A 23,888-nucleotide genomic window follows, 5' to 3' on the forward strand; every position below is an offset into this window, starting at 1 on the left:
AAGGGGGAAAAAATAGTCAGAAAAGGGTCACCTTTTCGGGCTTCGTGCCATTTCATAATCCAAGCTGTGACGCTTTCATCAGCTTCAAACTTTATTTTCCCAAAAAGCTTTTGGCAATTATTTATTTATTTATTTATTTATTTAGTCAATCATATATAAGATAACAAGTAAAAGTATAAACCTAATTTGAATACATGAAAATAGTAAGTAAAAAGGAAAATTAGGACAGGGACAGTAGGCACGCTGGTGCACTTATGCATGCCCCTTACAAACCTCTTAGGAATGGGGTGAGGTCAACAGTAGACAGTCTAAGGTTAAAGTTTTGGGGGTTTGGGGAAGAAACTACAGAGTCAGGTAATGGATTCCAGGCATTGACCACTCAGTTACTGAAGTCATATTTTGTGCAATCAAGTTTGGAGCCTTGAGTAAACTATTTCATCATAGTTTGTTATTAAGAGAGCTACGAGCTTAATTTTTGTTTTCTTCCTAGTGTTTTCCACAAGAGAGCTTCTTACCTATGTCAGTGCTGGTTTTTTGGACCAACCAACTATTGATTCATTGATAGGGACAGGAATTGGCCAACCAGCCTGCAACCCAAGCCTGATGTCATAGGCTAAGAGAGAGAGAGAGAGAGAGAGACTGGCCCAAAATCACCAGCCGGCTTTCATGCCTAAGGCGAGACTAGAACTCACAGTCTCCTTGTTTCTAGCCTGGTGCCATACCTACTAGACATAACTGGTTCTCAACCTAAGCTTTCCCTTTCTTTCATTAATACTCAGAAGGGTCATGAAGGAAGAGCCCTGGCACTTACCTTTGCTTCATCATTAATGTCCCAAGTGAAGGAGATGGCATTATAGGCTATCTCTTCAATATTATTTATGGTGTTGAAGCTCTCCTTATAATCAGCTGTTGACAACATAAAGGAAGGAAAATATATCAAAATAACTTAGTTGACTGACAAACACAGACCCAAATTAGGCAACCAGTCATTTTTCTTCTGAGCTATCTTAGAGAAGACAAAAGAAATCTAAATGTTTCTCTGGGCACCCCTTTAAGTTTTTATTTAAGTACAATGCAGGAAATGAAATTAAGAAATAGCAAAGGAGACAGGCAATACCTGCTACCTTTGTCATGCCTTCAATTCTCCTTTAAAAAAGGAGTTAGACAGCACAATCAGGATATGTTGCTCTTCATAAAAACTGATAATAAAGGAAGATTTGCATGTGCATCTCCCTTTAAGTGCTAAGCATTAATCCCCACTTTTATTTACAAGAGGGAAAAAAAAGATTGACTGCCACCCAGCCTTCAAACCAAAGGAGCTGGAAGTGGGCCAATCACAGCTTGGCTGTAGGCAAATGGGTATCTGTAATGTCATCTTTCATCTCCTTGCCCAAACTGTACCTAAGGCTTGACTTCTGCCAGCGACTCAATCTTGGAACCTGTTCTGCAACCTTAAAGCGTCCTTTCAGATCTCTGACTAAGAAGCAACAGCAGCTTTGCTCATGTGAAGAGTGCCTTTCCCCTCTGCACTAAGTCACCACTTCTGATCCATACATTTATAGAGCCAAGAGGCTCCAGGATTGATGGCATGAACAACAGGCAACATTTGAGGCCAGAGGGGTTTGGGAATTAAGAATGAAAAAAAAAATGCTATTTTGGGGGAAGAGGGATAGAAGAAAAAGAGGATTCTAAGCGGCAATGACTAAAAATTTAATGAAGTTCAGAAAATAGGATTACTCAAATTTCTGTGATGTTCACATATGATAAACTTGATACAGGCAGGTACTGCGCCACAAAACTGTAACAGCCGCAGCCACTTCTGTTTGAGCAACATTGCAACCAGAAGCTTGAAACACAGTCCACCCAACGAACCATTCTCCAGTTTTCAACGTTAGAGATTTGTTTTAACATCCATTGCAAGTTCAAACTACTATTACTCAACTGTGGACCCATTTGATCGATCGGTCGGATGGTCAATTGACCAAGTGACAGAGATTGGTATATTTGTTTATATCTGTAATTCTCTCCCAAACAAAATATTCTGATGAGCAGTTGGATTTCCATCTAACCAGTGTTGGGATTCAGCCGGTTCGGGCCAGTTCGGGTGAACTGGTAGTTAAATTGCTGGCTGGCTCTGCCCCGTCCCTTCCAGGAGTTCCCATGTGCCCCATTTTGGCTCCCAGGTAAGTGCAGGGAGGCCTACTAGGCCCAAAATGGGGCACGGGGCGTGGCGACCCGCCCCGATGGCCCATTTTTGCTCCCAGGGGGGTGCAGGAGGCCAAGTGCTGCCTGTCACACCCCCTGGCCACACCCACCCCAGCCGGTCATTTTAGGGCAGACAACCGGTTGTTAAATTATTTGAATCCCACCACTGAATCTAACCTCAAAATAGGGCCAGGCAAGATTGGGAACCATTGACTGAAGATGGTCCTGAGCTCACAAGCAAACACAAGACCTGAAACCTGCTAAGTTGTGTTTTGGCACCTGCTGCTTGAGAGCTTCTTACCTATGTCAATGCACCTTTGTTTAGCTGTGTGTTGCCTGGAGTGCCAGTACTTCCAGTGCCTGAGCTGATCCTCCCGGCTTTTGTCCTCAGCAAATACAACCATGATGACACTCTGCAAAGAGGAGGAAAGAAAAAGGCGGGGGTGGGGGGGAAAGCAGAAAAGCTTCATTAACAGAATAGCTATATGGTGGGGGTGGCAGAGGGGTGTGTGTGCCCGTTTTTTGCTGAAGGGTGGACAGCTATTACCTAGGACTAGCAACTCTGGAGATTTATCTCTGCCCTCTGTATCTGTGGGCTCTGAGGGACAAGTGAAGTGAACTTTCCAAGTTTAGAAGAACAAGCTTCTCAGATTTGAGAACAACAATGGCAGACACAAGGAATTAACCATGAAGGGTGCTCAAAAACCAGAGAAAAGCATAAAGCACTTCCTTCATCTATAATCCAAAACAGCAACACCTTTCTTTCAAAAATATCACAGGCTGAAAAATAAAGTTTTGGAGATAGGCCTACAATGGCAGCAAATGTAAAAACCCTCAGACAATAACATAACAACAGTTCAAGAAATCGTAACTTGGAATAGTTTAGGAAGCAGCATAATAATAAAATAAAGGAATATTCTTGTTAAATAGGCTGATAACATTCTGCCTTTCAATGGTACTTGAAGTTGTTCCCTACATTCTTCCAAAAGAAAGGAAGAACCTCTATTTATTTGGGAAAGTTAGAAATAAAACCTGCTCTTTGCAATGAGGATTACTAAGTATCACTGAGGAAGTCTGGTTCATTATAAGATCATAATAATCGGTTACATGCTTTTGCAAAAATCAAACCAGCCCAGCCACAAAATGTTGTCATTGTTCATGATTTCATACTTTTTCATAGATAGGTGTTTTGATGTATTGAATATTATTAATGAAGAAGGCAGTAATTATTTATCAGCCTGATCTACCTAGCAACCACTGTCAAGAGCATAAAGAAAGAATTGTACACTCCTAGTCCAAAAACTACTGGGCTAATTTAGATTAACACTACAGTACAGCTTCCCAGACTGCAAGCAAAAAAGATGTCTTTATATTCTAAAGAAAAACTTGCTAAAAAGAGGGGAAACAAGTTGATGGATCAGATCAAAGCCAATTGAGAACAGTTATGGACTATTTATAGCCTTACAAATTATGGGTAGCCCATAAGAAGTTTGGGTCATCCACAAACAAATTATTTCCCCTCTTGCACAGCAGAAATGCTATTACCAGCCTTTGCCATTAGTTTCTCTCCTATACACTTCCTTTAATTGTAACTCACTCTAACTTTACTGATGGGTTGATGGATTCCTTCACCACCACTAATTTCCTTCAGTGTAATGGGATAAAACTGGCCCTTGTTTAGATAAGTCATCGTATTATCTCCTGGCTTCTGCCGAAGTGATTTTGAAGCTTCCAACGTATATTCAAAGTTGTTCCTGGAAAAATTCAGAACAGGAAGTTTTATAAACAACTTATTGCATGAAATCATCCAAACATAACAATCCCAATGTGCTAGATATTAGAGCTGAAGACTCAATAGTGGGACTGACCATAAACGGCAGATATGTGAGAAATACAGGATTGGAAATTTAAGATGACATCACCAGGATCCACTCTTATAATTTTAGGAATGAGGCAGAGGATTTGCAGACTGTAAAAATGCCACCAGAAGTATCTAGAATTTGGTACCCTGATTTAAAAATCTGATGTATCAAGATTGCTCAACTGCTGTGAAGATGTTACATTCGCTAATCTGCACTTGGGTTACAGTATTTTATATTTGTGTAGAATGATGCTGCATAGAATGTGATAAGTAAAATAATAACATTTATATAATGTTTTCGAAGCACCTCATTTTCATTGTCTGATTAAATGAAACGCTCAACTCTCCTCCAACTTAGAGACATTGTGACTAAAGTGACGAAAAGAGCACCTGATATCCACTCATGTGTTTGTGGTAGAAGCATTATCTGATTCACAGCTCACTTTCTGTGGTACACCAAAAGAGCGATGAAATACACTTCCACAGACTCAATATTAATCCACCTGCTTTCCTTTGCGAGGCCACACTGCTTTACAATCCGCAATGCTAAACTTTTAAGTTTCAAGCCAGGGGTGGAAAAGTACCGGTACCTCATTTTACCTAGGCACATTCTTGTGTACGTGTTCTGATTCACGTGATATTTCCAAAGGGATTAGGGGCGGAATAGCCAAATCTCACCACTCGGGGATTCGGTCTTTCATTTCACAAAGCAGAGCATGAGCAAGAGGACAGAGCAAATGTGAGGTGTGCCAAGACAAGCTTGCAAGAGCATCAGAATCCAGTTGTTGTGCAAGAACTAAATTTGCAGGGAAAGACACTTACCCAGTAATGCTTTCAAACACATAGTCTTCAGAATTCACATTGGCCATCCGAAGATTCAGTTCAGAAGGGAAAAAAACCTGTAGGTGTTCATAAAGATTTCAGACAAAAAGCCATTTTTAAATAGTACAACAGCACTAAATTTATCATCAATAGACTATTTGCTGACACCCATAATTCAGATACAAAACAAGCTTAGTCTAGAACCAAGGTAACTCATGTATCACACAAACAATTTGCTCACATTCAAGGTGAGTGAGCCACGTCCTGTAAGGTGAGCCATGTTCTCTTGCTAGCAATTCCATACTGTACAGAAGTTGCTTTTGTTTTAAAATTAGAATTATATACCCATATCCAACCTGTAAAAAAATCTTCTATTTCTAATCCATTGGACTGAAATTTCAGGTTTACATAAGAATTAAATAGGAACTTGATATCCATGTGCAGATTAGTGAGCACACTCAAAATCAGAGGGGAAAGGAGAAGGAATGTCATTGTTATTTATTCTCAGAGCTGGGGTTAGTCTCTGCTTTTAAGATGGTCAACATTCAAGTACCCAACATTCTAAGATCTGCATTTTTAATCTTTTTCCAACATAATCTCATTATATTTACTCAAAATCTGTAGTGATTATCTTACATGAATGTCTATAGCAGAGTCTGGACAATGAGCAGGGACAAAGGATGACATCAAAGTTCTTATAAATATTCTCATCTATTATTTTGTTAACAAAAATTCTGTTACTTTTACTGTTTTTATTATATGTATAGTTATAATTTACAACTGTAAGGACTCATTTTCATAATTCTCTGGAAGGCCAATTGTCTACCCAATTGGCCTTCACGTTCCAACATTATGTTGTACGGCTTTTCTTCATCACTACAGAAGACCCAGTTCTAGGCTAAGAACCCAATAAGCAAAAGATGCAGGTTACTTCTGTACCTCTTGCACACCTTCTTTAAAAGACTCTGAGAAGGTGGAATCAGGAGTACGTCGCTGGGAATTTTGAGGCTGGCTGTTGGTGCTAAACTGGTCGGTGTTGAGGCTCCGGTCTAAAGCTACCACCCTCTCCGGCGCTTCTGGGTGATAGACATTTGGAGGGATGCCCACAGTGAAACTGTGTGACTGAGTTTCTGTCTTGATGGAATGGGTGGGCATAGATGCAATGGAGACAGTGACTGTAGTATCTGGGGTTGTCAGGTGGCCCCTCTTGTCCATGCCCATTTGGGAACTGTGTGGAAGGACAATATTCAAAGGCATGTTTTTCAAGACTTGCACTCTGTTCTCCCCAGCAGAAATAAGTGACTGTTCCATCAGGTTTGGCATACTGTTCCTAAACAAACAAGAGAACTGATTGAGTGGTAGATTAAGCGTATGGCAGAAAGAATCAATTTCAAGAGGAGAGACGCTAATGCCGAAGCCTGTTTGATGTTACCTTTCCTCCGTGAATTATTCTCCTATTGCTACCAATGAGCAAAAAACTAATCCAGACTACACATTGTTAGAAGAAAGACAATAGAAATACTAAGCACTGAGGGAAGATTTCTGACCTGTCCACTTTTGTTCCCCTTTTTTATTTTCTTCAGACTAGAGATAAGGGAGCAAAACAGATGCATATAATCTTTCCTTCAAACTTAGCATTTTTGAATATTGGGATAAGTCCTTTGCCCTCTTTAACTGGTGACTATCTTTCAGTTCCTGGAATCTCTCAGAAATTCCTTAGCACCATCCTACAGTTGGTATGTCTAGCTTGAGGCTTTATACTAGCAGTTGTATTCACAAAATACACATTTTCATCAGAGACCCAGTATCTCAAGTAAAGGCAGTGCAACTATAAATTAAAAACCAAACAGGCAAATCTTCTAATGCTCGTATAGTCAAAGGCAGCAAGATCACATTGCATAATTAGTTATAAAAGCATCATCAGAAACTCCTAACAATTGAAAGATTCAGGTTATAATTGAAAAAAATATCTAGCTATGAGAAATGCGACACTTTTCTTCCATAATGTTCAAATATGAACCTGAGAGAAAAGCCAGTGGCAGACTCTTCATTTCAACTACGTTTGAAGAAATCACAGAATTCTGAGTTGTAAAGGAGAAACAATAATCATATCCCTGCCATTTTTCAAAATTAAGCTGCAGCATTTTCTATAGATCTGAAGTGATAATCTGGACAAAAATACAGATGACTTTTGGGACACGCCTAGTGTTTGAATTTTCTCTTTTTGACATACCCAAGTTTAGTCATATAAGCCAGACACTTTTTTATTTATGTTAATCTACCTATAGTAAACTGAGAACAAGAGTGGAGTTACATTTGTATTATATCTGGATAAACTCAAGCTTTAAACAACTTGATAAAGTCTCACTGCGTTCATATCTTGCACTAATTAAACCATAACTTGGTTGATTGGTTTTGCCATAAAGTAGTGTGATTTGGTAACACAATTATTGCAGCTAACCAATTTGTATAAGCTAAAATACTTTGATTTAATCAACAGCTGAGGGTAAACAAAATCTTGGTGTCAACTCACTATATAAAAAGCCAAATCTCAATGTAGTTAAAAATTATTCCTTTCTTTAAAAAGGATCCTGGCTTAAAACAGGTATATTACCCATTTCAAAACTGAATACTGAACCTTTTCCCATGATCTTGATCAGACTGGTCTACATCTGGTTTCATTGTAGAAGCTTTCCTTTCCCGGGGAACCTTGGAATATAAAATATATCAATTACTTTATTAAAAGGACAATAACTAAGCACAGTTTTTTAGGATATTAACAATTACCGGAATACACTGTATCAAAAATACATTTTAAAAGCATAAATATTTGGCTTGGAGATACCAGCTAAAAACAATCAGTCTTGTTTCAAAGCTAACAACTTCAGAACTGTTTTATCAATCAAATAGGAGATTATGGCCAAGGCAGTCTATTTGTTATATCTCCTATTTCAGTTTAACATTTGCTTTTAAGACATGATGCAAATATTGTAGTAATTCTACAGTCTAAAAAAAAATGAATGATGATCACAGCTTTAGTAAACATGAAGTAGATTATCTTTACTTTAACAACATTTTTTTACAAAGCAATTTGCTTGTTAGCTCAGTATCCTCCAGCATGGAAATCTGCTGTATCAGCAGCACCTTTGCATCCAAACAATTTTGTCTGCTGAACCCAAACCATATAAATGACAGTTGGGAACACCCTCTTTAAGCAGCTGACTATTTGTCAAAAAGGCAAGAATGTTGTACAAAATGGCTTTAAGCACAACTTAGCAAATCAGAGGGGTGTGTATGTGTGTAGTGCTACCTGAGTCAAGAAGCACTGGAAAAATACAGACTCAACTATAGGCAGTGCTTCGTTTGCTTGTAAGCCAACCATAAGCCACCTTGGAAAGCTATCATAATCAGAACATAGAATTTTCAGGGTTGGTCTATATATTTCAGGAATTCTGTGTTGAAACTCCAGGTCCAATAAACTATTAAAAAATGATGATGGTGAGATGATGATGATGGTGATGGTGATGATGATATGATGATGACAATGACGGCTACATCACCGAATCCCCAAGGATTCTTGGCAGTTTACAGAGAAGACACATCAGAAAAAATATGCATAATAATCATACATATACTTAATAATGCATATACACTGCTTTGATTTAATATACAAATACTGTAAAATAAAATTAACCAAACCAAACCAAAATGAAATACAGCCACAAATGCCTTTACAACAGCTCTCTTCAGTCTGACAGTTAGTTCTGAAGAATGATCAGTACTCATACTTGTGTTGGGCTTATAACCTTAGGTAGGGAGGAGAGAAAAGTAGGTAATGGTAAAGGTTTCCCTGTTCAGTCGTGTCCAACTTTAGAGTGCGGTGTTCAGCTATTTAGGTCTTAATAGTAACATGAGGCTGACAGAAATCCATACAATTTACTGTTGCTAACCCCAGCGTAAAGAATGTGAATTAAATTCCAGCAGTCCCAAGCTCCAATGAATTACCTTATAGTAGTCATACAAGAGGCCCAAAGCAGCTGCGCTGTCCTCGTCCCCGTTGATGCTCATCATGGCTTTGGTAGCTGCTGTAAGGGGGTTTTCAAGGAAGGACTTCCAGGCTTCATCCTCACTAGTGTATGGTCGCCTTTGGGAATAGAGGGTTTCATTCTGTAGAACCAAGACAGGCCTTTTGCTTGAGAGAGAGAGAGAAAGAGAGAGAGACTGAACAAAGCACAATTGCAAAGGAGCTGAACACAAACTTTGATTGGCATCCAGAAGGTAAAGTACTTCCACCACCCATTAAAGTTGCGTGTGTGTCAGACTACAGTGCCCTTGCTGCACACAGGTGAAATCCAGCAGGTTCTGACAGGTTCTGGAGAACCAGTAGCGGAAATTTTGAGTAGTTCAGAGAACCGCCAAATACCACCTCTGGCTGGCCCCAGAGTGGGGTGGGAATGGAGATTTTGCAATATCCTTCCCCCAGGAGTGGGAAGGAAAAGGGATTTTGCAGTATCCTTCCCCTGGAGTGGGGTGGGAATGGAGATTTTGCAGTATCCTTCCCCTGCCACGCCCACCAAGCCACACCATGTCCACCAAACCACACCCACAGAACCGGTAGTAAAAAAATTTGAATTTCACCACTGCCTTGCTGCCACTGACCACATTTAACATGAATCTAGGAGTTGTAGGTTGTCTTACATACTAAGCCATAGTGGTCAGATTCAAACTTATTCAAAACAAACCACATTATGATTTAGGATGAAATGTTGGATGACAATCTGAAGGGTACCCATTATCTCACCCATTATCGTTAACTGGCATAGTCTGATTTGATTCACACTCAAAGCTCACAAATAAACACAACATTTTGTAAGCTGTGCAGATCTTGCCTATTAAATTAATAGCTTACACCTTGGCCAGGCTCAATTCATTCTGCAGCAAAGGGCCACTGCATACAAACAAAGACACTCACAGACTGTTTCCCAGCTATGAAATTTGACGTTCAACTTTATTATTATACAATGCACAGTATTACTAGACCAATTCTATTTTTTTTAGGAATCCAAGGAGGCAAAATATTTTCATTTTCATTAAACTTCGGAAATTATACACAATGACTTAGGAATGTTGATCCCATTCATTTTCCAATGTTCTTCTGGGGCCGTGAAACTGTAACTTTCACATGCACTGGAATTTCAGTATTTCCCATCAGCCTGGCCAGCCAAAATTTGGAGAAAGTTTAGAATATTGGAGGGATTTATAACCTGTTGTAAGCTCAAAAATTGATTTGGTCTTGGAATGAGCCACCAATGAATATCAGATTGGGCCATGACAGAAAGAGAAATTTAATGTCATGATTTAGGTGTGATGCAGTTAGCATGATTATCACCATTATAGTTCATCATTTTCCACTTTGGCCTATTAAAATTTCAAATTTGGTGACAATTTATGGAGCAGTTCTGCTTAGTGTACCCAAATGAGAAGGTCAGACAGCCCTAGGACCCTGCTTGCACACCTCTAACTTAGAGATTTCTTATGTGCTTTAAGGATGTACAGTAAGGACCTGCTGGTATCTGCCTGACATCAAATGAGATAATTAGTCAAGAGTCCTCCCAGTCATGCCTGAGGATTTGAGCTACAGGTAGATAACAGGTATAAAACCTAGCTGGAATTTAATATGTAAGAGACATTTGTTTTTACACTAAATTATTATCTCCCACTAAGTTTAAAACTTAAAGTCAACATATTTATAGAAAAAGCTTCAGAGGAGTTAATTTTTGTAGAACAAGTAATGCGAACTTGAAAAGCAAAAGGCAAACACACAAACCTCTATTTTAAAAATATCAACTTGATTTCTGTGTTTTGGGTAGAGTCTCAAAGCTTTCTCTCATCTAGTGAGCTAGAACAGAGGCCCCCAATCTTTGGGGCACCAGGAACCGATTCCATGGAGAAAGATTTTTCTGCCGACCAGAGGGGACGTAGTTTTGCATGGTGCCTGTATCCCATGGATGGAGCTTTGCTTGTTTCTGTGGACCGGTGCTAGTTCACAGACGGGGTTGGGGACCCCTGAGCTAGAACACAGCAATTCAGAGCCACCTGTAGCCTCATCTGTGCTGGATACATTCAAAATCTCCTCTAGCCAACAATCTTATCCCTATCAATTCAACCGGTGTAGAAAACTGTGTAAAAGGCAACACCCATATGACCATTTTTGCCCTCAAAATCCACATTTCGGGTCCAATTCAAGTGAGACTTTCCATTTCTGGTGACTCAGACGGATTAAACTCTATGTCTTATTTCAGCATGCACACTTATTTATCTATTTATTTGATTTCTATAGCTATCCAGAGTCAAGTTGGGTGACTACAGAAATCAAAGGAATGAACGAACAAACAAACAAACAACATGCTTAGAAGGAAACTTGCACAGAGTATGCCCACTATCTAAAAGGCTTTCTTTGGCCTGGTAAATGTGTTAAAAATATTCAACACATTTTTAAGGTAATTTCTAAAATGATGTTTATCCAATATCTGCTTTGTCCCTACAGATGAGATAATGCTGTTTGAGCTGGCTTTAAACCAGTTAAAACACAGTTTGTCCTTGAACATGCACATGATTTGGTTAACACTTAAGACGGAATCAAGAGTTTTGCTTCATACTGTATATTTCTGGAAGGGCTGGAACCACATGTAAACATATGATACTATCAGTCCTTGAAGCAAAAGTAGCAGAAACCTACAAAGGACACTCTTTTTTGTCAAGCACTAATGTTGGGACCTATAATTTCCCCTTTTTTAGTTTTTAATGGTTATTAATTGTTTAGTTTTAATTTGTTAATGGGTTTTAATTCGCACTGTTTTAATTCAGGCCAAAGTATATAATTCTTTTAATTAATTTTAAATTTTGTATTGTTATGTATTTTAGTTTTGGCTGTGCACCGCCCTGAGTCCATTAGGAGAAGGGCGGTATATAAATTGAATAAATAATAAATAATAATAATAAATAATAATACCAAACCAATAGTTCCCAAATATCTAAATGCCACCTGGCTGGAGAAAATGGATATCACTCTTCATCACACATGTCCCTTTTTAAAGAAAGGATAAAATGTGGCCCAGATGATATAATTGTTGGTTTCATAATTCACTGAATAATCATTTCTACAAAGTACTCATACTGGATTCTACATCAACTTGTAGAGTAATAATATCAAGAGGAATACCACAAGTCTCCAGCTGTCCAAACTTTATATTAATGACCTGTACCCAGATGATTAGCAAATTTTCAGATGGCCCAACCTAGAAGGGGTTAACAATTTAGAAGAGGAAGAGAAAAGACCTAGTCAGACTTGAACAGTGGGCCAAAACAAACAAGACAAAATTTAATTGGGAGATTTGCGAAATCCTAAAGCTAGGGAGTGAAACAAAAGGGTATAAGTATAGGATGGGGAGCACTTGGCTTGGTAGTAGTATATTTGAAAAATATCTAGGTGTTCTGTAGAAGATCATAAGTTGAACATGAGCCAATAGTTGTAATGAGGTTGTGAGGAGAACAAATGCTATTTTGGACTATATTAACACAGAGTCCAGAAACAGAGCATAAAGCACAGGAAGAAATTGTCCCAATCTGCTCTGCTTTGCTTAGATAACATTGGAATAGCATGTTGTTCTTGGCACTGTTGTCTAAAAAGGACATCAGTAAATGAAGTAATTCAGAACAGGGCAACCAAAATGGTGAGAGGACGGGAAATCAAGTTCTGCAAGGAACTACATATGTTTGCGTGCAGAAGAGAAGACTGAGGGGACATATGACTGTAGACTTCAGGTTGTCATACTGAGGAAGAAGTAGAATAGTCACGATTGACCTGGCGGCAATGATCTGAACCAATGGCTTGAACCACACAGATTCAGGCTATATATTAGGAGAAGTTTCCAGCCAGTAAAAGCAGTCAGCCAGCAGAACAGCCCATTTCATGGACAGGTATATTCTCCTTTACAGAAGCCATTGAGCAACCTTTTGTGCAAAGTACTTCAGTAGTGAGGCACGATAAAATAACCTCTGAAGTCCTTTCCAATTCTATCATTCAAACTTTCAGATTATAGAACAGAAACTGCTTCATCTACTCTAGGTTATAATTTGTGTTAGAGAAGGCCAGAAAATCACTTAGATTTCTCTGAAGTTTTCAATCTGGATAGAATTTATTATCTGGGGTGAAAGCCAGTAATCATCTCCACTGCCCCATAGGACAATCGTGTGGGATTTCACACAGGATATACCGTTTTTTTCTCCCACGTTACTTACATAGTATTTTCATGAAAATTCTCAGCAGAGATATCTAAAAACGGAGGCATGGTGTAATATTTACTATTCTATTTCAGCAAATCCCAAATGAAACAATGGATTAAATAGTATTTTAAATCACTGGCCAGCTGGATTAAGCCAAATTATATAACCTGGTGAAAGGTATACAGCCTAAGGGGTACTTTGGGATTCATCACCATTCCTGAAAGTCCAAATAATGCCTGTCAAGCAATATATTTTTCCCACCTTCACCTGATTTACCATCTGTACACTCTTCTGAAAAAGGATTTGTCCTATTAAAAATCCGCAGCTAACATGCAGAACAGGCTACTGCTCTTGAAAGAGCTGAGATGCTTTATTCAGTCCATTTATTTATTCATTTATTTATTTATTGATTTGATTTGATTTTTATACCGCCCTTCTCCAACAGGACTCAGGGCGGTGAACAGCCGAGATAAAACATAACATATAAAATTTTTAAAAAAGTTTAAAAGACATTAAATAATTTAGTTGTGAACAGTTACTGTCTTCAAAATCCATGTTTTAGAAGTCCTAAAATAGCTAAAAATTTAAGTCCATGATGAAAATCTAAGTTCTAATGGTTACTTATGGTTACTTATGCAGAGATCTGGCTTTGAAGGATGACTTGGAATGTGTGTAGGTGTGCATGTTAGGCCAGTCAGCATTTCCTTAAATCAAAAGCATATTTTCCTGGGATTGTATGTCTACCACTGTGTGTGCCGATGGAAAGAGACAGTTTAAGTAACTGCTGACAGGTGCAATGTCTATTCCAAATAACCTTTTCTCCTTTAAATTAGCACAGCTCTAAATCCTTTATTATGTGGAACCATGACATTATCCATTCTCCTTTCTCCTACATCATCCTGTCTGGACATCTATTAGTTTTATGAGTCACATCAAATATATTGAAATAGTGTCTTCGTTGGCTGAAATTACACTGGCATCACCAAGAACAGATTTTTTCTAATGGCAGAAAGAGTAATCTAGAAATGGGGTGTATTTTAAGCAGACTCACTGACCAATTATTAAACATCAGACAAGATCTTGATTCCACAGAGTAAATGCAGTTGTTGCTTTCTGTCCTCTTTCTCTACTAATTCCTTTGCCTGCCTAATATCCTCCTTAATCTATTATATGGCCAAACTAAAATTCTACTTGTTTCAGAAGTCAAGGCAGGTCCATCATTTACAGGTTGTTCTGCTATATTTAATGGAACAGTTAAGATTACCCAGTTGCTTTTTGATGTCCTTCATCTGGAAGCTCTGCCCATACAGTCACCAAGGATTCCCAAAATGTGTGAGAAGTTCTGTGCAACACTTTCTACTTAATTCCCTCCCTTATCCTCTAACAAAGAGCCATGAATAATATGCATGATTTCTCTAGCAGATTAAAGCTGCCCTCATCTACATAACAACCACCCAGTGATTAGTAGATGTTGCATCAAGATTATGCTCCTGCCCGAAGTCTCCTATCTTCCTATGCAAGCTGTTGCAGTTTAATAATAAATTTAGAATTAAGTCCAAACAGTACAGTTTTAACAGTACAGTTTTATTATTCCTACTACTTCAACAAGAAAGTCATCCATCTCCAAAAGACATCTGCATTATGAAATATTTTGATGGACACTAGTCTGCCAAATAGGTATAGTCAAAAATGTATTTTAAGTACAAAGTCTTTTATTTAAGAATTGTCCAATACCATCTGTAAAGTTACTATTAGCTGAGAGCACAGATATTCACTTACCGGTATATGGTTTAATAGTTTAAATTAAACAAAACATGTCCGAAAGGTGCCTTTTCAAGAGGCAACAAAGTCTAATTGCTTTTTGAAAAAGCACTTTTGGGACATCCATGACCTGGATGACTGAGAATCTCCACAGACACTTAAACAAAACATGGTTTGTTTAATGAACCACAGCTGAAGGGGTGGGAGAATATACACCGTACTAAGCAGCTCCTATTGTGGTTTAGTGAAATAGGTGAAGCACAATCTGTGCAGCATATGGAAGAGCACACCAAGGTATTTAATATACCAATGAAGTGTTTTCCTGCTGTTGGAAGGCTAGGAAGAGCTGTAAAAGGTTCTATTAGGGGAGATTCTACCAAAAGCCACCTCAGTTTTTATGAGGTGTTTGAGCTTTTGAGGTCCTTCACCTCTTTTTCAATTACTTCTGCTTAAGGTAGAACAAATTTCATCCAACACCTCAGTTGGAATTAGGATTTAGACGTGAATTCAGCTAAGTGGTTTCCTACAATAGTGATTTAAAAGTTTGCGAACTTTTGCAAGTTCAATATTTCTGCATAATATGATATAAAGCAGTGGTTCTCAACCTTTTCTTCAACACAGACCCCCTTTAAATATCTTTTGTGGCCATGAACCATGGCCACAGACCCCCAAGATTTAACTCAAGATTTAAATCATAACATTTCTTCAAGCCTTCACAGGCCCCTGTGATGATATTGCCCCCCACCCATCCAGGAGTCCATGGATTACAGGCTGAGAGCCACTGACCTAAAAGATAATCTGTTCTCCACACAATTCCCAAAACTAGATAAAGACAACCCAATTAAACAAATGAATCAAGAGGTTTGTACTTATTCATTTCTGGGTAAATTATTATGATATTTGACACAGCCATAAGATGGCCTAGTAGCAGGGAAAATTATGAGATGGTATTTTTTTCTTAAAAATAATGGCCCTGTAATTTGGTCTCAACTGGCAGACCCCCAAATTATACTATTGCTAATATATAAAAAAGGCAAACTCATTCTCATTGCATCATTCCCAAATAAAATCCTCAAATGCCTTAAAGCTAAGCTAGCTCTGTTAAAAAGGAGTGTAGAAAGAATTATCTCTAGAGCTATCAACAAAGCCCAGGGTTTGGCAGTAACTCAATCTCTGAATAAAACAGCAGGTTCTTTTAGGAAAATGAGACCATGTTTTCTAAAAAAAAAAAAAAAGCCCTCAAAATGTGTATATTTTTGACAGCTGTCCTGTGTCAAGTTTTAAGTTCTGACAACTCGACTGGCAGAGTGAACTAGCCATATAATACTAAAAAGCATTTGGCAAGATCTGCAAATAAGTCTTCTATTGTGCTTGTAATTACTTCATAAGTACCAGTTTATTTTCTGCTTCAATAATTTGCAAAAAAAACCCAAAAAACAAAACAAAACATCACAGCAGTAATGCGTTACAGGGATAAAGTAGTTTTAATACAGAGGTTCTTCATATGATAAACTGTTAGGACTCTTTTTGGAGTCATGCTTACAGAATACGGAACTATCGTATGTCTTTCCCAGTACATAGTGAAATACAGTTCACTATGTTCTGGGAAAAATATAGTGAACTGAAGTAAAAGCAGAGCCAGTGACTACCATGGAACGAAGAGCCAGCAAATAGAGTGGCCTTTCGTAATTCCTCCCTGAACAAGAGGAGGACTTGAGATTGCCCGCAAGTGCTCCATTCAATTCCTCCTCATGAGGAGATTGAAAGACAGGGGTCTCTGGTGGATTTAGAGCTCTGGGAAAGGAGGGAATAGCCATCTTGCTCAAACTGCGGTTGGTATCTTTGAAAGGACACTAAATTCACATATTTCCTTTTCTAATCATTTTTGGAAATTGTTAAGTGCTTTGCAGCTGTTAGGAACCTTTGGTTCAACAAGTTTTATAGCGCCAAATGAGTTTCCTTCAAATCTTAGTGAAAGAAGTTTTAAATACAAGTTTAAAGACTTATATGGATGTTCAGGGAACAATTTTAAAAGAATCAATGGTCATGCCTCCTTGATCAGAGCTCTATAAAGCTAGAGCAGCCAAAGAAGAAACATATTTAAGTTTTTTTTTCTTTTAAAACCTAATGCAAATAAAAGCTCAGAACATTCTTGTTCCTTCTTTTGTCTACCAAAAAGTTTTAGCCCACCAGAAAGTTTCATGCACCAATCAATTATGTCCATTTCACTTTGGCTGTCTAGTATTTTTCCCTCCCACCTAATGAGTATGGATTAGGATTATTAATTGATGATTGACAGGTCTATGAATTTATATACCCACATAATCACAACATGAATATCTCACCAATCAATTATCTCTGCGGTGGGCAAATACATTTTAGACATATTTTAACACTAGGGATGGGGGAAAAAGGAACAGGTTCCACTCGGAATATAAATAATGGCAGATAGCCATTTGAAACTTCAATCTCCCCCAATGAACACTGGGAACAAAAAAACTTTAAAAAGTTGAGAGAACAAAGAGCCAAATACAGAGGAGTTTGCCAAACAAAAGACTGTTTAATTTGATGGTTTGATAAAGCAATCTCTGAGAGTTTTAGGGTTTTTCAAATGTATCGTAAGTCACATTTGCAAAACCCTGAAAAAGCAAATAGTTTTGATTTCTGGTCTATTGAAAAATAACCGTGCAATTCTAGGACCAGTTTCCAAATTCTGCTTTGGAAAAGGACTATATAGAGAAGTGGTATTTCAGTAATAATAAATCCAAATCTATTGGTTTCACAAATGTGTATATGAGAAGAGGCATTTACAAGTTGTGCACACTTATTAAACCTTGACAAAGAGCACAGTTGGATTTGATCTTTAAAAACAACTTGGCAATATACATGAATTATGTCAAGTCTCCTCTGCAATGTCTTTTGGTAAAGAAAACAAACGGAGCACCCTTAAAGGCAACAATTAAAAAGTATGATTAATAGAAGATATTCTCCTTCTCTTATGCTGGAATATCATTCTAATGTCTTACAATTTTATAGCACAGCAGTTTTCCCAGTGATTTAATTACTATCACTGGAAAATGTAGTCATTACAAAATGAATTCCAGGATTCAGCATAACTGCTCTAGTTGTAGACAAAAATCAGCAATATCTACAAACTACAGAGTAAACCATTTACACCCTGAACTTGGTTGTTTTCTTTACACAAACTAGTACATTTCATTACACAAACTAGTACTGATGATATTACCTAGTTTGGGTAATGAAACATCTGCAAAAAAAAAACAAAAACCCAAGCTCAGAGAGCACCAAGGAGCCCTAATTTCAACCCTGAATTACAAATTTTCTCCTTTATTGGTAAACCATATACAATCACAATGGGAGCCACTTTAGGTATGGATGAGTAAAACTACTGTGTAGCACCAAAGGGAAACAGGTACCTTGTCTTAGCTAAATCTGCAGAAAACTCTCCTCCAAATCTAGAAGTCAAATTTGCTCTATCATAAGAAGTATTATCCATACTACCAGGCAACATTGCACTAGAACAAGAAACTTTTACAGTGAATGTCCTCCAATTCTCAACAATCCTGCATGATAGCATATAGACAAGTAGTTGAATGCAACTAAAAGTCTTCTTACAAAGACACACATGCATATATGTTGCCTCGACAGCTCGATAAAGTCCATGTTGCAAAGTAGGAAGATGAGAGGATGCCAGAATCCATACAGATTCAATTTTGGAGCAGCAATACACTCTCAAAATTCTTGCATGGCCAGATGGCTACTGAAGCACCAAATTAGATTTAGAACTTGGGAGCCCAAAGAATGACAGCATTCTATCTGCAGCAGTGTTCTGTCCCCAGAGCCAGGACAAGCAGCGATGCATTCTCAAAAGGTCTCTCTATAAATATTGTATATATAATCCTAGCCAAAGATCTAATAAACTTCTCTATGAACCTGCCTTTAATAAAGTTCCCTTCCAAGAAGAGGTAGCCTTCTATCTTTATCATGGAACACATAATTAAAAGAATTTTTTAAAAAAGTTATCTCGCCATATACTAGAAATGAAGCAAAAACATTATTAAAGGGGCTCTTAAGACTACTTTGCATGCAATCAGACCAAAAAGCTAATCCCTGAATTTACATAGCCATTCTTTTATCACGGGTAATAAAGGCACAAACACTTGAAAAGAGACACATCAGAGTCACCACACACAAAATAAAGTCCAGGCTAGATGAAATTACTTATCACTTTATATGTTTTACCCACTCACATATAAGGTCATTTTAAAAATGTCTACAAAAAGAGCAAATTACCTGGACAAATCCACCTTCCCTAGAGAGTGACTTTCATAAAAATCCATTAGTGTTTTTTTTTTTCCTTCTTCTTCAACAAGGCATTAAGAGGTGGCTCTTTGATATCCACGGAATAAGCCTGCACATCAGGGCCTACTGGAACCTCAGTCTCAAAGCTCAGCAAAATCTTAAATCAACAGCATTCAAAGCAATTAACACCAAAGTAATGATGCCCCAGTTAAGGCAGCTCTCTCATTGCCCAGCCCTTGCCCTCATCTTCAAAGAAGGAGAAAAAAAAAATATGTACAGCCCTTCATTAAGTTTCTGCTCTAGATAAACCAGTCAAAGGGACAGCCCTGGGCAAGGCGAAGGGTTGCACTGGAGCCACCTCCATGGACATTACTTTTTTTCTCCTCCTTTTTGGAAGGTGGGGACCTTAAGCTCCTCCTGAGATACAAGTGATTATTCATCACACTCAACATTTAAAGAGGCAGTGGTGGAGAAGATGTGTGGGGGGGGGATGACAAACCACTCAGCATGGGTGTCAGGTTTCAAAGGCAAGCTCCTCTCAGTCACGACTTCAAGTGGAAAAAGCCACGCAAAATCCAAAAAAGCACTACTCGACTGCTTTGACCAAGTCAATCCAGAACATTAGAAGGCAGAGAATCAAAAGAATGCCACTTCGTTCCAAGCCTCCCTTGCTGTCTCTTCTGCCTTGGGGACACTGTCCCAGGCAGTGCTTTCACACGCACAGCGGAATTCGTTTGCAAATTCAATCCGGATCTAGGCAAAGTTGAACACCTGTTTCCCTCATCGGAGTCCACTAAAGCCCGTTGCCCTTAACGCTCTCTCTTCCTTGTTTAATCTCAAGACGGGCTAGAGTGTTTATCCTTAACTGGATTATTTAACAGTGATCAGGTGGACGAACATCAATAGAACAAACACACAAACACACACACACACCCCACTCGCTCAGCCGGCAATCTCCTACACGCGCGACCCTGAGCAATCTGGCGCGGACTCTCGACTTCAAATTTCGATCGCTCGATCGGCCACGTTCGTTCGGACTCCTCCGACAGGCGCCCTCCAGTAGGATCTCAAAATTCTGCCAGTTACCCAGTGGCTATGGATTAATGGGACTTGTTGTCCGACGCTGAGGGAAAGACCCTAGTTAAGGGACGCCCATTCCAGAAAGCCACCCACAACCCGATTTCTGGGAAACGAGCCACGAAGGATCGATGCACCCCCCACCCGCCACTGGAAATATTTGGGAGAGGCAACGCGCGGGGATGTAGGTTGTGTAAAAATGTAGCTGGGACACGAACTTAATACAGGCGGTAGGGTAGGCGCAGGTGTAAACGCAACCTCCTCAGTCTTGACTTCACCTCCACACAGACGGGCTAGATTATGGTCGCGTTTGGGAATCAAATCTGTCCGCCTGTAAATTGACACACACTTAATCCGGGTCGACGGCCTTTTTTTACCGTATAACGCGCTTCTAATAGTTTGCCTACTAGGCTCAATCTTAAACCAGAGTAGGCAAGATCCGCTGCGAAGGTTTACGACGGAACAGGGCGAGGAGGACCCAGCGCGGCTTCTTCCCCCCCCCCATCCTCCTCCTCCTCCTCCTCCTCCCCCCCACCCTTCAAAAGACTCCGATCGCTTCGTCCCCTCCACCATTAGTAGCCGCAAGAATAGCCTGAAAAAAGTGAGAAAAATCCCACGGGAGGAGGGGGCGGAGTGTGGGTTAGGGGGTAGGCACACCGGTCGAACCTGCCCAGACTCACCCCCTTTTTCCTCTCCTTCCAGTCTACCCAGCTCGATCACTTACTTGTCGTATTCTTGTGTCATGTCTGGCAGTCAGTGGGTGGCAGAACTGGCCTGGCTGGTTGGGACGGGAACTTGCCGCGGCCCAGGCGAGTTAGGGAGGGGATGAGGAAGAGCAAAGAAGAGCAGCGAGAGAAAGATCGTACGCAGATCGCCGCACAAACGGGTTTTGTCGGCTTTTCTCGCTCGCTCAGGTGGCTCCCGGCAGGCGCAGGTGGATTCGCAACTGCGCCTCGCTTCCCATTGGCTGGAGCCGAGAGGCTGGTGCCGGGTGGGATGGAACGACAGCGGAGCAACGCCCCAGCGGCACGCCCGATTGGAGGATTGCAGCGGAGAGGGCGGGGCCAAGACGGTGTTCGCCGCGTTCTAAATGGAACGTTGGGGTTTGGCGTGTATTCCCCCCGTTGCGCTGCGCTGGCGGAGGATCGCAAGCGGATCCCACGGGAGGTTCTGTCAACGTAGCGTTGTTGTGACGCAGCTTCTCCGGCGTGGTTCAGGCTCCCCTCGAACCTCCTCGGTGCTGTCAAGAAGACGAAAGGGCCAAATTATGTAAACGCTCCCCCTCCCCCTCCCCCTCCCCTCCCCGCGGAGTTGAGAGAGAGAGACGCCGCGGTTGCGTTAATTGAAATCCTGGCTGTGGTTGAGAGACGCAAGATCGGAATGAGGATTTAAAGCGTATCTTAAGTGTGTCACTGACGGTGATTCCGACGGGCGGGGCTGGGGATTTCTGCGTCCGTGTGTTTGTTTCACTTGCCGGAACTAAATCCAAACCTGTTCCCCGATTTCACTTTTAAGGAGAATGCGGACGCGTTCTATTGATATTTAAATTTCCACTTGCTGCCTTTCTGATAGAGGCATCTTTGAAACGCGGCTCAAATATCTCGAAGAAGGGTGTCTAAAATCTATATTCTGGAGTTGTTGTTGTTTTTTTACTCCGATAAAGCCAATAATGGGACGCAAAATAAACATCAACCTAAAAGATGCATATCCACCAATTGAACTTTAGGCAAATAGATGACTAATTTTAAAAAATGCACCAGACGGTAGTTGCGTGTCTACCAAAGTGTTCCCGAACTGAGATGCTGCTATACACTTTTGATTTGCCTTCCAATTTTCTGAGGCCTGAGACTAGGCCTTATGTGATGGTCTCTGAAGGCAGGTTCCTGTAGTAGACACTCCGTAAACAAAATGCTTCATCATACAGATTTCTCTCCTAACCACCCAGTAAAATGGATTGGATAAAGTGACTTGCCCAAGGCAAATATCTTGATGAAGGGTGGTTTTTGAATTTAGATATTTGTTTTATCTCTACATTTCCTAGTAATGTAATATGACATTGAAATAGGGGTAAGATCAGTCATTAATGAAGGATGAAAGTTATCAGCAAAACATAAGTCACCACCCTTTGAAAAGATAATTAGACATTTTCGTTCAGTTTTGTTTCTTGTATATTGACATACTAGAGTCTTGTTTATCAACTCCATTTCCCCATAATTTAGAGTTACATTATCAAGCCTCCATAATTACATATTTAACATTTGTAACATTTACATTGACAGAAGAAACATTTAATATTCAAATCACATATAAAAAACAGTTCAAATATTTAATAATAAAATCAGCAAACGTTACACTCCAATAGTAGAACGGTAATAATGGAGGGATCAAATAGGAGTTTGAGGGGTAATTATGAAACATTGTGCAACATTGCAAAATGGCAGGGGGGGAATTTGGTTGTGTAACATAAATTGATAGTGAAAACAAGACAAGGTATAAAAAAGTGAATTGGTCATTTGGAGATCCCAGTACCAAAGAAAGTCTTTAGTAACCAATTTTGAGAAAAAACATATATTTGTTTTGATTATATGATTTAAACATAAGTCCATCAATGTATAGGCAGGGCAAAGGAATGACTAGAATTCTAAGAACATAATTTATTCATTTGTTCACAATGAAAGATTGAATTAGTGAACGGTACAATGATGGGGAGAGAATCTAAATGTGGCGTAGATAATTTCTTGCTAATGTCAAGAAAGGATTTCAGGAAACAAAAAAGTACATGGAAGAAAACTGAAAGAAATTAGCATAAAAACAGTTGAGGGAAGAGAAAATATGAATCCTATATGAAAAAAATATTACAAGACAGGTGACTCTCACCACAGAATGAATGGAAGGGGATACAAGGAAAGAGAATTTGGAGGTATTTGAGTCAGAATGAAAAGTACTGTATATCACAGAGTGCATAGAAGTGTGAAGAGCTACAGGTAACATGACACAGGACCAGAATTTCTATTATAAATCAATGCAGTTGTAAAGGGAATCATCATGCGACCAGACCTGGTTTTACATCCAGTTTTACTGCGGTTGTTAAGCAAATCTAATTTCCCCAATTGACTTGCTTGTCAGAAGCCAGCTGAGAATGTCACAGATCACAATCAAGTGACCCTGGGATGCTGCACCCATCATAAATCTGAGCTGATTGCCAAGTGCCCAAATTGTGAACATATGACTGCAGGAGAGGTGCAACAATCTTAACTTCAAGGATAGCGTGTAAGTCACTTTTTCCAAGGCTGTCATAACTTCAAGCTGTCATTAAACGAATGGTCGTAAGTCCAGGACTACCTGCACATTAATAGGAAGTATGGGGGAATAATTGCTTAAAGGAATGATGATGTGAAAGTAGCAGTGGAGGAGAAAACATGCACAGAAATGAGGCCAAAATAAAGATGTTATCTGATGAAGAGAAAAAGATGATTGCAAAGAATGTAATAAAACAAGGAACTCTGGAAGTCCAGAGAAGCAAACAAAAATGAAGAATGATTTTGACTGCTTA

The 23,888-nt window shown here is 39.4% G+C and overlaps 1 protein-coding gene across 2 annotated transcripts in view; it reads right to left on the bottom strand.

Annotated features, from left to right (window-relative positions):
• The window catches only part of GRHL1 (grainyhead like transcription factor 1), a 58,366-nt gene extending 36,649 nt beyond the window's left edge, over nt 1-21,717 (bottom strand). Inside the window, exons 1-8 of one of the 2 annotated variants that reach the window (XM_034432077.3) lie at nt 21,060-21,717; nt 8,894-9,080; nt 7,527-7,597; nt 5,828-6,218; nt 4,889-4,965; nt 3,803-3,959; nt 2,507-2,618; nt 812-906 (exon numbers count right to left, since the gene is read on the bottom strand). In XM_034432077.3, the coding sequence (XP_034287968.1) occupies nt 812-906; nt 2,507-2,618; nt 3,803-3,959; nt 4,889-4,965; nt 5,828-6,218; nt 7,527-7,597; nt 8,894-9,080; nt 21,060-21,079 (1,110 nt within the window). In that variant the 5' untranslated portion in view covers nt 21,080-21,717. Of the gene's footprint in view, nt 1-811; nt 907-2,506; nt 2,619-3,802; nt 3,960-4,888; nt 4,966-5,827; nt 6,219-7,526; nt 7,598-8,893; nt 9,081-19,249; nt 19,685-21,059 lie in introns of those variants that run through there. The other variant, XM_034432076.3, reaches the window with a different exon arrangement.
• Nucleotides 21,718-23,888: the final 2,171 nt, after the last annotated feature.

The sequence above is a fragment of the Pantherophis guttatus genome, chromosome 1, assembly GCF_059756535.1.
Source record: "Pantherophis guttatus breed Tessera chromosome 1, ASM5975653v1, whole genome shotgun sequence".
Lineage (NCBI taxonomy): Eukaryota > Metazoa > Chordata > Lepidosauria > Squamata > Colubridae > Pantherophis > Pantherophis guttatus.